Source organism: Lynx rufus, unplaced genomic scaffold (assembly GCF_022079265.1).
Source record: "Lynx rufus isolate CCGP_SWC_20201006 ecotype Redwood Valley unplaced genomic scaffold, mLynRuf1.p SCAF_11, whole genome shotgun sequence".
NCBI lineage: Eukaryota > Metazoa > Chordata > Mammalia > Carnivora > Felidae > Lynx > Lynx rufus.
In genome coordinates this window covers 28,597,394-28,609,924 of record NW_025814825.1, presented here as the reverse complement: position 1 = coordinate 28,609,924, position 12,531 = coordinate 28,597,394, and the positions used below count along the sequence as shown (strand labels likewise).

General features: G+C 39.4%; 1 protein-coding gene across 3 annotated transcripts in view; it reads left to right on the top strand.

Moving 5' to 3' along the window:
• ERCC6 (ERCC excision repair 6, chromatin remodeling factor) overlaps nt 1–12,531 on the top strand; it is a 78,930-nt gene that overhangs the window by 41,803 nt on the left and 24,596 nt on the right. For all 3 annotated transcript variants that reach the window (XM_047073098.1, XM_047073099.1, XM_047073100.1), the window contains exon 8: nt 3,796–3,931. In XM_047073098.1, coding sequence (XP_046929054.1) covers nt 3,796–3,931 — 136 coding nt within the window. The remainder of the gene's footprint in view (nt 1–3,795; nt 3,932–12,531) is intronic.

Sequence of the window (12,531 nt, the reverse complement as noted above, 5' to 3'; positions counted from 1 at the left end):
TGGTAATTGATGCTAATCATTCTAGTACATTTAGCCTTTTCTTATGCTCATCTCACTGGTATTGAGGATTGGAAAAGGGTGATTCAGTTGATGTGACTGTTAATGGATTTGATTGACCCTTCTGTGGTTCAGGAACAATCTAGGTCTGTTCCTAGATTTCCACTCAGTGTGAAAATCTTCATAGTCTTCTAATAGAGGGAAAATGGCAGAAATTAAAGGGTATAGTAATGCCAGATAGATGATTAGCTAGAATAAAATATTGGCCTTAAATGACAAAGTGTGAGTCATCAATGTAGCCGTTTGCAGAAAGCATGTGATAAAAAGAAAAAATGCTGTATAACTGAATACAGTGTGTATGTATATTCATGCTTACTTGAAAGTGAGTTTGTGAATATTTTAAAGAGGTTTTGGTTGGTTGTTTCCTAATCCCTGCTAAGTGCATATTGATGATAACTCGTGTTCCCCTTGGAGGATGTAAAGAAGCTGGTGCATTTAATCCTTTTAGAAAGGAATGTAGCCATGGAAGAGGCCAGAGCAAAGTCATGCCCTCCCCAGGGAGCTTGAGGTCCTGCATGGGACCTGCCCTTAGTGAGGAGCAGATTCTGGCTTGGGAATTCAGTGAGAAGTGTCAGTCTGTTGTAGCCTCTGACTTCTTGAGACCTTAATATGGAGCAGAGGGGCAGAGACAGTGACTGTAGCTGAAGGGTGAGAGGATTTAGAAGTGGTTGGAGGCATTTTGTCACATTGGAATATAAGGGTAAGCCTCATTTTGGTTATGGCTTGTTTTCTATTAGGTATTTTTGAGTTGTGCAGAAGATTATTTTTAATACATCAAGCACTGTGTGATTTATTCTGAGTAACCTACAAAAAAATTTTTTTTAAGCTCAGGAATTATTTACTGAGCTGTAGCAAGAAAATAAAAATTACATGATTCCCTAACTCAGAAATCATCCCTTTTAACATTTCAGTATATTTTCTAACAACGTTTAAGAAAATGTTTTCATTTAAAAAGGCCAATATACATTATCTCCTGTGGTCTGGGCATTGAGATCATTTGAAGAAGAGGCCATTCCTACCCTCAAGGAGCTTAGGAAAGATCTAATACACATTTACGATAAGAGTGATATGTGTCACGGTAGGGTTAGTATGGGGTCCTGTCTAGTGTGGATATACCACAGAAGGATTCTTAACCTATCTGGAGGGAAAGAGGAAGACCCTGGAGAAGCTCAAGAGCTAAAGCACAAGTAGATGGCAGTTAAGAGGGTAAGAGGGGACAAGGGGAAGGTTGAGAGATCAGAGGAGTATGTACTTCGTAGAAACTGAAGACAGCACTGGCAGGTGGAGTGCTGAACCACAGAGGCAGATGTTGGGATGGGGGCAGTGAGAGAGGTGAGGCTGAAGAGGTGAGCAGAGGTCAGATCCTTGTGGTCTCATAGGCCAGCTTAAGGTGTGTAGATTATTCAAGCGCAGTGGGCAAACATTAAAGGCTTTCAAGCAAAGTGATGAGACATTCAGATTTTGCCTTTCTGAAATGACTGTGCTAAAAAGTGTAGTAACCTAGGTAAGAGGTGATAGTGGCCAGAACTGGAGCATTAACAGTGTAGATGGAGAGAAGGGTGCCTTTCAGAGGGATTTAGGAGGTAGACATGGCATGAAGTCAGCATAGGTTGGGTATGGTAGAGAACAAGAGGGACAGATCAGTGAGGAAGCATGCATTTCTAATTCGGATACCTGGACAGTGGGTGACAGTTCTTTCCATTGGGTTTGGAAACATGGGAGGAGGGCGAGGTAGAGAAGAATGATGTGTGGTGCTGTGGGGACATCTGAGTCAGCCAGCAATTAGACATTCAAGAGTATGGTACTTTGCAGTTCAGGAAAGAGATCTGAGGTGGGGACCTAGATTTGAGGGCATCAGTGTAAAGGGAGAAATTACAACTATGGGAATTAATGAGGTAGCTTGGGGAAAGCATATGCAGTGTGCGGGGCAGAAAAAGGTGGGGAAGGGGGAGAGTGGCAGTGACTCTGCCCCAGAATGAGTGAGAGGTAAGGACAGGCAAAGGGATTGGTCAGACAAAAAAGGGATACTTTTTCCACTGTAACAGGGGGAAAGGGCAGGATGGTACACATGCAGTGAGTTACCTGTGGTGTGCAATGTATCAGGATATTTTTACTGCCAGTAAGGGAAACCTTATGTCAAGTCCGATGTTCACAGTACGTGTAGTATACCTAAGAACCTATGGAGGAGGTGGGCAGTGGACACAGTATGATCAGCAGCTCAGTGATGTGATCAGGGACCCAGGGACTTCAGTTTTCTCCTATGGCCAGTTCCTTAGTCATCAGGTCTCCTTGCACTGTAACCCAACTGCCCATCAGCCATTGGTAGGAGCACCCAAAAGAGCAAACTCTGCCCCAGCCTAGAATGGAAGTCCGTCCTTACCCTGAGTGAACCAGACTTGCCAGGCCCTGAATGGAAGAGTGAGCATCGCCAGGGGGTACTGTGTGCTGACTGCTGTGCGTGAACCAGGGTTCCTGCTTTTCCCCTCTCGCCTCAGCCAGGCAGTCGTCAGTCCCATCAAGTACATGTGTGGGAAGGAAGAGAGGATACCTAACAAAATGGTGGTTCTGTTAGGAAGGAGAGAGGAGAGATGGATGTTGAGATAGTGGCCACCAGGACCAATCTACCGGCTCTCCGTGTGTAAGTGAGATGGGATGATTCCATAATTTGGTTTTTTAAAAGACTTCTTATGAGTATTATTCCAGCTTTTTAAATATTCTTCAAAAATGATTTTAATGGTTATATGATATTCAATCTTATTTAACAAGCTTGTAATATTTGCTATCTGGCCCTGTTGTGAGCATTTTACAGGTGTTAACTGATTTAATCTTTATATAACTCTATATGATCAATACTATTATTATTCCCATTTTAAGATGTGAAAGCTGAGGTTCAAAGAGGTTTAGTTGATGTGCCCAGGATCTTGCACTTTATGTGTGCAAGAGCTGGAGTCCAGACCCACTGGCTTGTGCTGAATTAAAGAAATGGGATGGTTTGTTCAGTCGTTGTCTTTATGGACGTTTAGGTAGCACTCACTTTTTCCACAATGTAAATATGCTGCGGTGCGTATCCTGGTACATAAATGTTTCTTCAGGATGGCTGGGTCAGTGGGTGACTGTCGTTAAGCCTCTTACCACGTAGTGCTCTGTTGCTCTCTGTGAGAACAGCGCAGCTGTGCTCGTGGCATGGGCTTTCCAGTGGAAGCGGTCACTGTGGTGTCCTCCAGAGGAGCGAGCGGCACCACGCAGTGAAGGCAGGCTGTGGTGGGCAAAGACTGGCTCTAGGCCTTGCGGCGTCTGCTGGTAACCATGTTGCCTCAGGCGTGCCGGCCTCCAGAGCCCCGGAACACTGCAGCATTCCTGTCCTGCTTACTTTCTAGGGCTGTGCAGTTGATTGAAATTGTGTGAGTGAAAACTCTTCATAGGCTGTAAAGCTTCAAACAGAAGATTCTCTTTGGTTTGAAGAAACCTGTAATATTTTCCCTTATCTGGAGAAGAGGAAAGGAAAGTATTTTTGTTATGTAATTTTTGTTCAATTTCCATTTACTTTACTCTAGATTTCACTTACTGGGTTTTAACCTCAATAGCTTTTTCTTTAAAGAAAAAATAAATTTCCATAGCTAGGCTCTTCTTTTTTAAACTGTTAGCTTTCTACTTGTTTCCTTTTTTGTTTTTTAGTGCTTAATCACCCATATGCTGTCATTCATGGTTGTGTTTTCTTCTTGGATGTTTTGGGTGCAGGTTCAAGGGGTTGGGTCCGACTATAATTGTCTGTCCAACGACAGTGATGCATCAGTGGGTGAAGGAATTTCACACGTGGTGGCCTCCGTTCAGAGTGGCAATTCTGCATGAAACTGGCTCTTACACTCACAAAAAGGTAACACTATAATACTTCAGTACCTTATGGTTTGCTTGGTTTTAAAGTCTTCCATTTTACATATTTGTTTTCCCTCTGATGCCTATATTTCTCACATGTATGTTCATATTTCTTTTCTGCATTAATCTTATTGTCACTGATTTAATTTAGATCTCTGTATTTTCAAAAACAATTAGGAATGTAAGCTTTATCATTCTAACAGTTCATAGTGGTGTTGAGACATGTTTGTTGTCCAGCAAAATACAACTGGTCACAGGGCACCACAAGCCTACTAGCATGAGTGGGACCGTACATCGGGGCTTATATAACAGTTAGCCAGCTGGATTTGGGGCATTAGTGGCCTTACACAGTTTAAGGAAAGAGTAATAGAACACCTCATTGGTAAATGCATTTAACGTGCTTTTAAATATATTCTTAGCGACGAAAGAACAATCTTCCTTTTTGTGAATTTCCTAATTTGTTTTGTTGCTTTTTAGTTAAGTTGCTTTTTTGGTCTCTGAATTCTTGGTCATCATGTAAGCATAACCACTGGATTTTGAAAGTTGAATTTCTTCACTTATTTGTAGTTTTAGTCACATTAAAAAGGAAGTTTACCTGTGCTCCAATGGGTAGCATAGAGAGGTTGTATTATACTTTTAAATTCTCATCTCTGACCATCCAGACTTTGCCTAAATGAATAATTACCCTTCTTTGCTGTGGGTTTGCAGGTTACATTATTGACGGGAAGTGGCAGTTTGTTATGAGTTCTTTCTTTCCCAAGTCTTTGGGGCTCTTGAGTGAGCTCTTGTGTTCCCCCCACAAGAGCAGCGTACCTGAAAGAGCTGCTGAATGTTTGCTTCACTGAGGTGGATGCATGTGAGCCACTAAACTCCACTTTCCGCGGGTTCACCCAGTACCCCTTTCCTCCCAGAGTCCCATTTTGTTCATGATCGTGAGTAAGTGGAACTTTTGATAGAAGTGAATAAGGACTGTTTATAATTTGGTAGCTCAAGGTTGGTGAGATGGAATCTTGCTTATAGTAGCTGCTGTTAAAATCAGTCGACTTTGCCCTGAATTTTTAGTGATGGTAACAAACTGAATTAAAATAATTAATGAAGTAGGGTTAATGCTGTGATCAAAACAAAACAAAACAAAATCCAGTGATTTTTAACAGCATGAAAATAACAGTTCAGATTGTTCTTTCTAGTCAAACTAAATTGTAACTATCTTTCCGTCAACCCTGTAAAACATTTTTGATGCCTTTTTTCACTTGTCTGTCTGTTGATGTTTCTTAATGTTTTATGTTGCAAACTCTTGCAGCAGCATTCATTAGTTGATGCTTCTCTTTAAGAGGTACGCTTTTCATATGTTCCTCTTCAACCTTTTCTTTTCTTTTGAGATACTGAAGGGCATTTATTCACTTTCACCGTATATCGTGGCTTACCTGCATTTCCTCTTTTATTTTAAACTGAAGAACTGTCTTCATGTAAGTGTAAGGTCTCTGTTGGTGCGACTTGCTTCCTTGTTTGGAGGGCAGAACTTTAAAGAATAGATATTTCACTTTTGTTTACAGTGGTTTCATCTTCTGAGGTCGTTTTGCACACACAGACACCTGCATACATATGAATGTTCATAATTTTTTCAGTGCTTTACCATTTACCAAGGACCTTAATCTGAAGTTTCTTATTTAACTTTTGAGGAAAAGCTGTAGACTTGTGTTTTTCCTCTGACCCTTAATTAACTCTACCATTTCTTTTCCATTATGAAGTATTCCAGATCTCTAAAGATGTAAGTTGTTATGCAAAAGATAAAAAAGATGTTCATTTGCATCTTACAGACTAGTCTTGACTTAGAAACACAATCAGTTTATTACTCATTATTGTTAGTATCAGTTTGTTATTTGTGATGAGGACACATTGAAAATACTTTAAATCCTTTGCACAGACCTTGTTACTAACACTTCCTGAGATCAGAACTCCAGCTGTTGGATTCAAACACCAAAGTGACATTTGATACCTTTGCCCCTTCCTTTTATATTTATGTGTGAAGATCTTTGTCACCACCCCACTCATTCCTGTTGGCTTACAGATAATGTGTTACATTGCAGTACAGTTTATGTTTTTTAATCATATTTCAAATATTCTGTCATTGCTAGTCTGACATTTAATCCAGCATGTAATGCCTAACTTACTTTCTGTCCTTATCGGCTGAGATTCTTTTTCTCCATGGTGGGGCTTTCTGTGTCCAGTAGCTGTCCTATCTAAATGTGATAATGGTGCTCTGGCATAGGGACATGCAGTGATAGAGAAAATACAGAAGAGAAATTCTCTTTAGAAAACTTAAAAGTAATAATTCAAGAATTGTTCTCCTTATTCAAGTAGATTGTCTTGGTTTTCCTAATGATTTGTTGTAGCTGATATAGTGTAAAAATTTAAAAACTAGAAAAAAATTTCATTTAGAGAACAGACATCAAATGATCAAACCATTTCTGAATGGAACACATCTATCATTCTTCTTCCTTACATTGCCTTGTAGCTTCCCACGTCTCTCACCATGTGACCCTATATTATCTTTGTTACTATTGTATTTGATTGACAGCATAATTTAGAATTATCAAGTGCAAACCCAGGAGCCATGCAAAAATATATGTGGCTAATATTTCAGCCAAACAATCAAATCAGATAAAGACATTTTCAGTCTTCTGAATCATCTTTAATGGTCAATTGAAATCTCATCTAATAGGAATCTAAGATTTTCCATTTCTCATTATGTTTCATGATCCCTTTTTTCTAACATAGAGAAACTTGATATGAGTCAATTAGCATACATTTGTTGAATAACTATAAACATGATATTGTACGTATTTGATGCTGTTAGGGCTCCAAAAAATGGATGTGATGTTTTTAACTGACCTTGAAAAGCTAACCATTTTCTTGGGGAAAGAAAATATATGAAAAGATAATAAAAGAAGGCAGTTTTGTGATACTTCTCACATAATTCACAGTGGGTGGTGGCGTCTTTAGCACTGTTATGAAGTTTAATTATTAAGGACCCTTTTTTCAATTTGTTGGAAGAAACATAATGAGAAATTTCATGCTTATATTCTGAAACAGTTGTCACTTTGTCTCTCCTACCTTTTCCTGCTATGTAGGATATAGTAATTATGTGGAATATTTTCGATAATTCAAAGAGTTTAATCTCACTTTGACAAATTTGTGGCACTTAGAGGCAGAAGAGTGGGAAATGCAACAATAGCTTAAAGGCTCCAAAGCATACATTTTGTCATTACCAGACTAGGGTTCCAATCTTGGATTTGTCGTTTGATAGCTTTGTGACCTTGGGCAAGTCATTTAGCTTCTCTGAGCCTAGTTTGATGTCCTGAAAAATGAGTATTTTTTGGTAATTTTGTGAAGAGTTATTGGGGTAATAGATGTACACAAAAGCTTAGTGTTGTCCTTGGCATGTAACTCAGTTAATTCTTACTGTTAGAAACAAAGAATGTTGTAGACTCCTTCTTCTCAGTAGTCAAGAAAAAATGCTCTGATGTTTCTGACTGATTGAGTATAAATACATTCTAGATAGAAGGTTCACACTTGCTTTATCAAACACGTTCGTGGGCATTCACTTCTAGACCTTTTTTTCTCACATCCAGATACGTTTGGCCCCAAATGGAAACAATAAAATAGCATGTTGAAATTCTTTTTGCAAAATGCAAGGTACGATTAAAGAACAAACCACAGGAAAACGTGGCTGTTTGATGAAACTGCCATCACGTGTTCTTTAAAAAAAGGCCTGTTTTCTGGAATGCTAGGAGTCAAAAGACTTGGCTTTTTAACGAGCTGGAAGGGAGTCAAGTAGAGACATAACAGATAAAAGTAGAAAAGGACCACATGGTCCCTCAAGCATCCTAAATATTTCAGACCCATTCCAAGTACACAAATTATAACACAAAGTGATGTAATTCCTATTAACTTTAGAGACAGTGTATACACCTGATACAAGAAATGATAGATGCTATGCTTGTTCTGTGAAGTATATTGTAAAATTATGTTGCTGGAGCCCTTTTTTCTTCATTGTCAGCACAAATCCTTGTTTATTAAAGATTTAGCTTGAAGGAAATTTTAATTAATTACAGGTGCAGTAAATCCTGCCCGGGAAGCTGCCGTGCTGTGTTTACCGTGAATGGCCTTCATGTGCCTGTGCTCCACTCCGCTCTCCCCGCTGCCTGACAGTGTGATTTATGGCTGTTGTTTTCTACCAGTCCACTGTTTGCCCTCTAGGAGGGATTGGTCTCCTGAGCCTCCATAATAACAGCAGCACTTCCACAGACATCTTTTAATGACAACAGCACTGCATTCAGTAAGTCAGGCTAATTGCAGATGTACCCTATTAATTGCAAAAACTAGGAGAGGTTACATATTTTACAAGCTTTTAATTTGAAACCGCCCGAGATGATTTGTCTTAAGTGTTTGGATAGAGACGTCCATAATATTCAACAATTCACCATTATTGAAACTCCAGTCTAGGCAGTTATAGAATTCTGAGATTGAATCAGGTGAAAACAAATAATCTTAGATGGTGTTTTTACCCAGTGGCTGTTAAGTGGAGGTTATATTTTCAATAGGGATATTTTTTTTAAAAAGATTCTTACTCTTTTTATAAAAGTGTCCTTTTGATTCTTAATCACTGTCATATATCTTCTGAATATGGTAGAAATTCTGTATTTCTATAGCTTAACATTACAGAATTTTCCAAATAAACTTTGATCCTTATACCTGCAAAAGAAGCTGAACATGGTTCCACTGGTGTGTATTTGACGGGCTTGGCATCTCATTTGTTTAACTCTGTTGAAGTGATGTCCAGAATCCAGTTGGGAGCAGTATTCCTGGGGGGTTAATGGAATGACCATCCTGAATCTAACAGGAGTTTCAGGGTCATGAGCAAGTAGGCCTACATTTGCGGGGTTTGGCTACAATGCAGTGGATGTTTTATAAACGTGAGTGGTAATTTGACTTGTGCTGTTTTTGAAGCCCCAAACATTTGTACTTGTTTTCACCTGCCTCTTCTCTCTATGTATACACAGAGCTCCAGGTCTAGAGGAGAAATTAAGCACTCACGTTCTGTATTTCAGTTTGCTATCTTCCTGGGTCCTACCTGCTTCATGACTTTGAGCAGCCACTGCTCTCCTGGAGGGGAAAATGGGGGTAGAGTTGTGGTAGCTGCCTGTCCACAGTCTCAGGGGAAAATTTAGATGCAGAGGAATTATTAACATCTACTCGGGCTTCAAAAAATCGCAGGACTGACGGGATGAGGTGTTTGAGGTAGAATAGTGCTTCTTTGGACAGCCTGCTTTTCTTCATGGGCGCTACTGGTAGCTGTGGTGGGGCCAGTGGCATTGGAATAGCAGCGTCGTAAAGGCAAAGTGGAGGGAGGTGAGTCCCAGGAGAACCTATATGTGTGTTTGTAAAGCTGTGAGCCCTGAGGTTTTTACTGTACATTCATCATAAGGTACAAAGTTGGGAAATGGTTAATCACGTGTGGTCTTCAGTGTAGTACTGTGCAGGCATTGAAAATTGGGAATAGGGGGATGGCAGAGTAGTAGTCATAATAATAATAATAATAATGATAATAATGATAATGATAATGATAATACAGATCTCCCGTCGAACCTTTAACATACCAGATATCCTAATTATCCTCTAAGGCAGTTTTATTAACTTGGAAGTTTTGAGTGTGTTATGACACGAGAAGGTCATTTCTCCCACTTTATATTTCTCTTTCAAAATTCTTCGGCTCCTATTGTACCCTTTTATACTCTATTGAATTGAAAAATATTCCAATCCTAGTTTATTAACGTAATATGAAAGTCATTTTTGAAGATGTTGAGTTTTACAAAATTTGTATAATTGTGATTACATGAGTTATTACATCAGGTTTCCTAATATTTCGCTCTTGTATTCCTGTGATGAGCCTTATTAGGTTAATATACTACTAGATTTTATTTATAAAGTAATGGATCTCTAGTAGGGAGTGCACACACGTGTGTGTTGTGTCTATTAGTTTTGAAAACAAGGTTTTACTAGTCTTAACAGTAATGAATTGAAATGCATCCTGTCTTTTCCTGCTTTTTGGAACAGTTTAAACAACAGGATGGATTCTTACTTATGAAACCCTTTGGGTCTGGTTGACTTTTGGTGAGAAGAGCATACCATCTTTTTCAAGTTCTTCAGTAATTGGTCTGATCAGTTTGTCTCATTTTTCTTGGGTCCATTTTGGTACTTTATTTTTTTAATAGTCATCTTCTGTCAAAGTGTTCAGGGTTTTGGCATTAGCTCACCAGTGGTGTTGGTGAGAATACATATTTGTGTATTGTCTACATCTGGGTTGTGTTCCTTTGACATTTCTCATGCTGTGCATCTGAGTCTGCTTTCTGGGCTGAGTTTACAGAGGTTTGTCTGGTCTTTTCAGTGAGCTGTTTCGATTTTTACTTTTTTAGTTCTACCAGGGTTTTTATTATTTTTTTTTTAATGTCCACTAATTTTTGTTTTTATCGTGTTCTCTCATTTTCCTTTTTTAGCAGATTGCATTGACTGCTTAGTTTGATTTCTGCCTCAGTGGCACGTAAAGAACGAGTATTCTCTGTGTGGTCAAAAGCTCTGCGGATAGCTATTACAAGGAGCTCATGGAGAGTGCACATCAGAACATTTGTATCTTAATTTTTGACCTTTTGTTTTCTTTAATCTTACTTTCTCTCTTCTGACCTGTCAAAAACTCTGGGAGGCTGTGGTCGGTTGTCCTGCAGGCTGTGGATGTACTGTTTCGTCAGTGCAGCTCTGAGTGCTTGTGCTCGTGGGTTGTTGTAGGGCTTTTTGGTAGACAGGTGCCTGGCCATGCCTGGCTCCTCTTCCTTGGTGTGTTGTCTCCTTTAAAATATCAAATGCTCCTCTTTTTTTCTGGTCAGTTCCTTTTGTCTGATATTTGTATTTCTAGATCTGCCCTGTTTCTGTTTGCATTTCTTGGGTAATTCCCATATTTTCAACTTTCAGTGCCAGTCTAGTTTGGGTCTAAGGGTTTGGCTGTGTGTACCCACCCATTGGAAAGTCTCGCTGCTAATGACCTGCTATCGTTGTGGAGACCCCTGGTACATTTAGTCTGAAACCAGCTATTGTATTTTTTGTGTTCTATTTTCCAGACTTTTTTCCCCTATTTTCTCTTACCTTTCCCCCTTGATAATTCTACAGTCTGTTTCTTTTCTTGTATTTGTGTTGAAGTAGCAACTGTGGAACAGTAGGTGGGCTTGTTTTTTACAAATGTAAATCCAACCTATTTTTCTTTCACAATTAAGAACCACACAGTGTGTGTCACCTGTGCCCCTTTCTGTCCTTAGACAGGGTGGCATTTTTAGTACACTTTTATTTTCTCCGGTACACGCTCTAGGTTTTGTTAAACCAAACAGGAATTACAGTGACACTTAAAAATATATCCCTTTTTGTGTTTTAGATTTATTCTGAACAGTTTCATTAGCATTTAAAACAATGCTTTCATATTCACCTACTGTTTTAATACAGGTTTCCCCACTACCCAAAAGTAGAGCGTTCCCATAAAACCTTTCATACACTGAAGTGGCATGAAGTGAAGAAGCCCTTGCCATTAATTTATATGGAAAAACGAGCATCCCCAGACCGCAAAAATAACCTAAGGCTTTTCTGATACTTTAAGACACATCTTGCTAACATGCACAAAACAAGTCAAGATACAGCACCAAACGCATATGGACCCGCTTCCAAGCACCGCAGCTTGCTGCCAAGATGCTGAGTGTAGTTCCTGGAGAAGGAGCCTGGTGGCGCCACTCTAGTTGCTGGGGTGCATAATGCTTCTAGAATGGCTCCCTGCTAAACAAACACTGAACGCTAATTTTGCTTTTCACCTTTTCTCATAAAAGCGAAATCCTCTTTGGATTTCTGTTGGTTGGCAAAAACAGATACTAATATAGGTCTTTCCTAAAAGTGAAGTGGCTAGTTTGAAGCAGAGGATACCTGTTATTTATATTGAGAACTGGTATATATATATTACATGTAATTTTCCCTTAAATTTTTTTTTCTTTTACAGTTAAGTATGAGGCAGCATTGCCTAATATTTAGTTAATACTATCTTTGGAGTTGGCTGCCTTTATACTTTCAAATCGTGACTCCTCCACTTACCAGCTGTGTGACCTGGTCTGTTACTGGTTTCCTCATCTGTAAAACAGGGGTTAGTAATAGGACCTCTGTCCTTTTTCATAGAGTTGCTGCAAGTGCTCTGTGTGTGATGAGCATTTCGGTTCAGGGAGCTCTGCTGTCGCCGTTCTGCAGAGTGCTGTGTGTTCTAGACACACTTTCTTCTGCCCTTGGAAAGGTACTATGTTCTTTGGTGCAGTCACCTCTCACTGGCTGGATATATAACATACCCTACCTAATCTGTCTCTAGCTTGTTTTCTGTTTCTGCCTGTCTGAAGGTGAATTTATTGTTTCTCTCAGGCATGACTGCTAGTCTGGATCAATGCAGAATTCCGGGGTCAAAGCCTTCCCCCTACAATTATGGAAAGATTGTCCCTTTGCTACCTTAAAAAAAAAATCATTGCT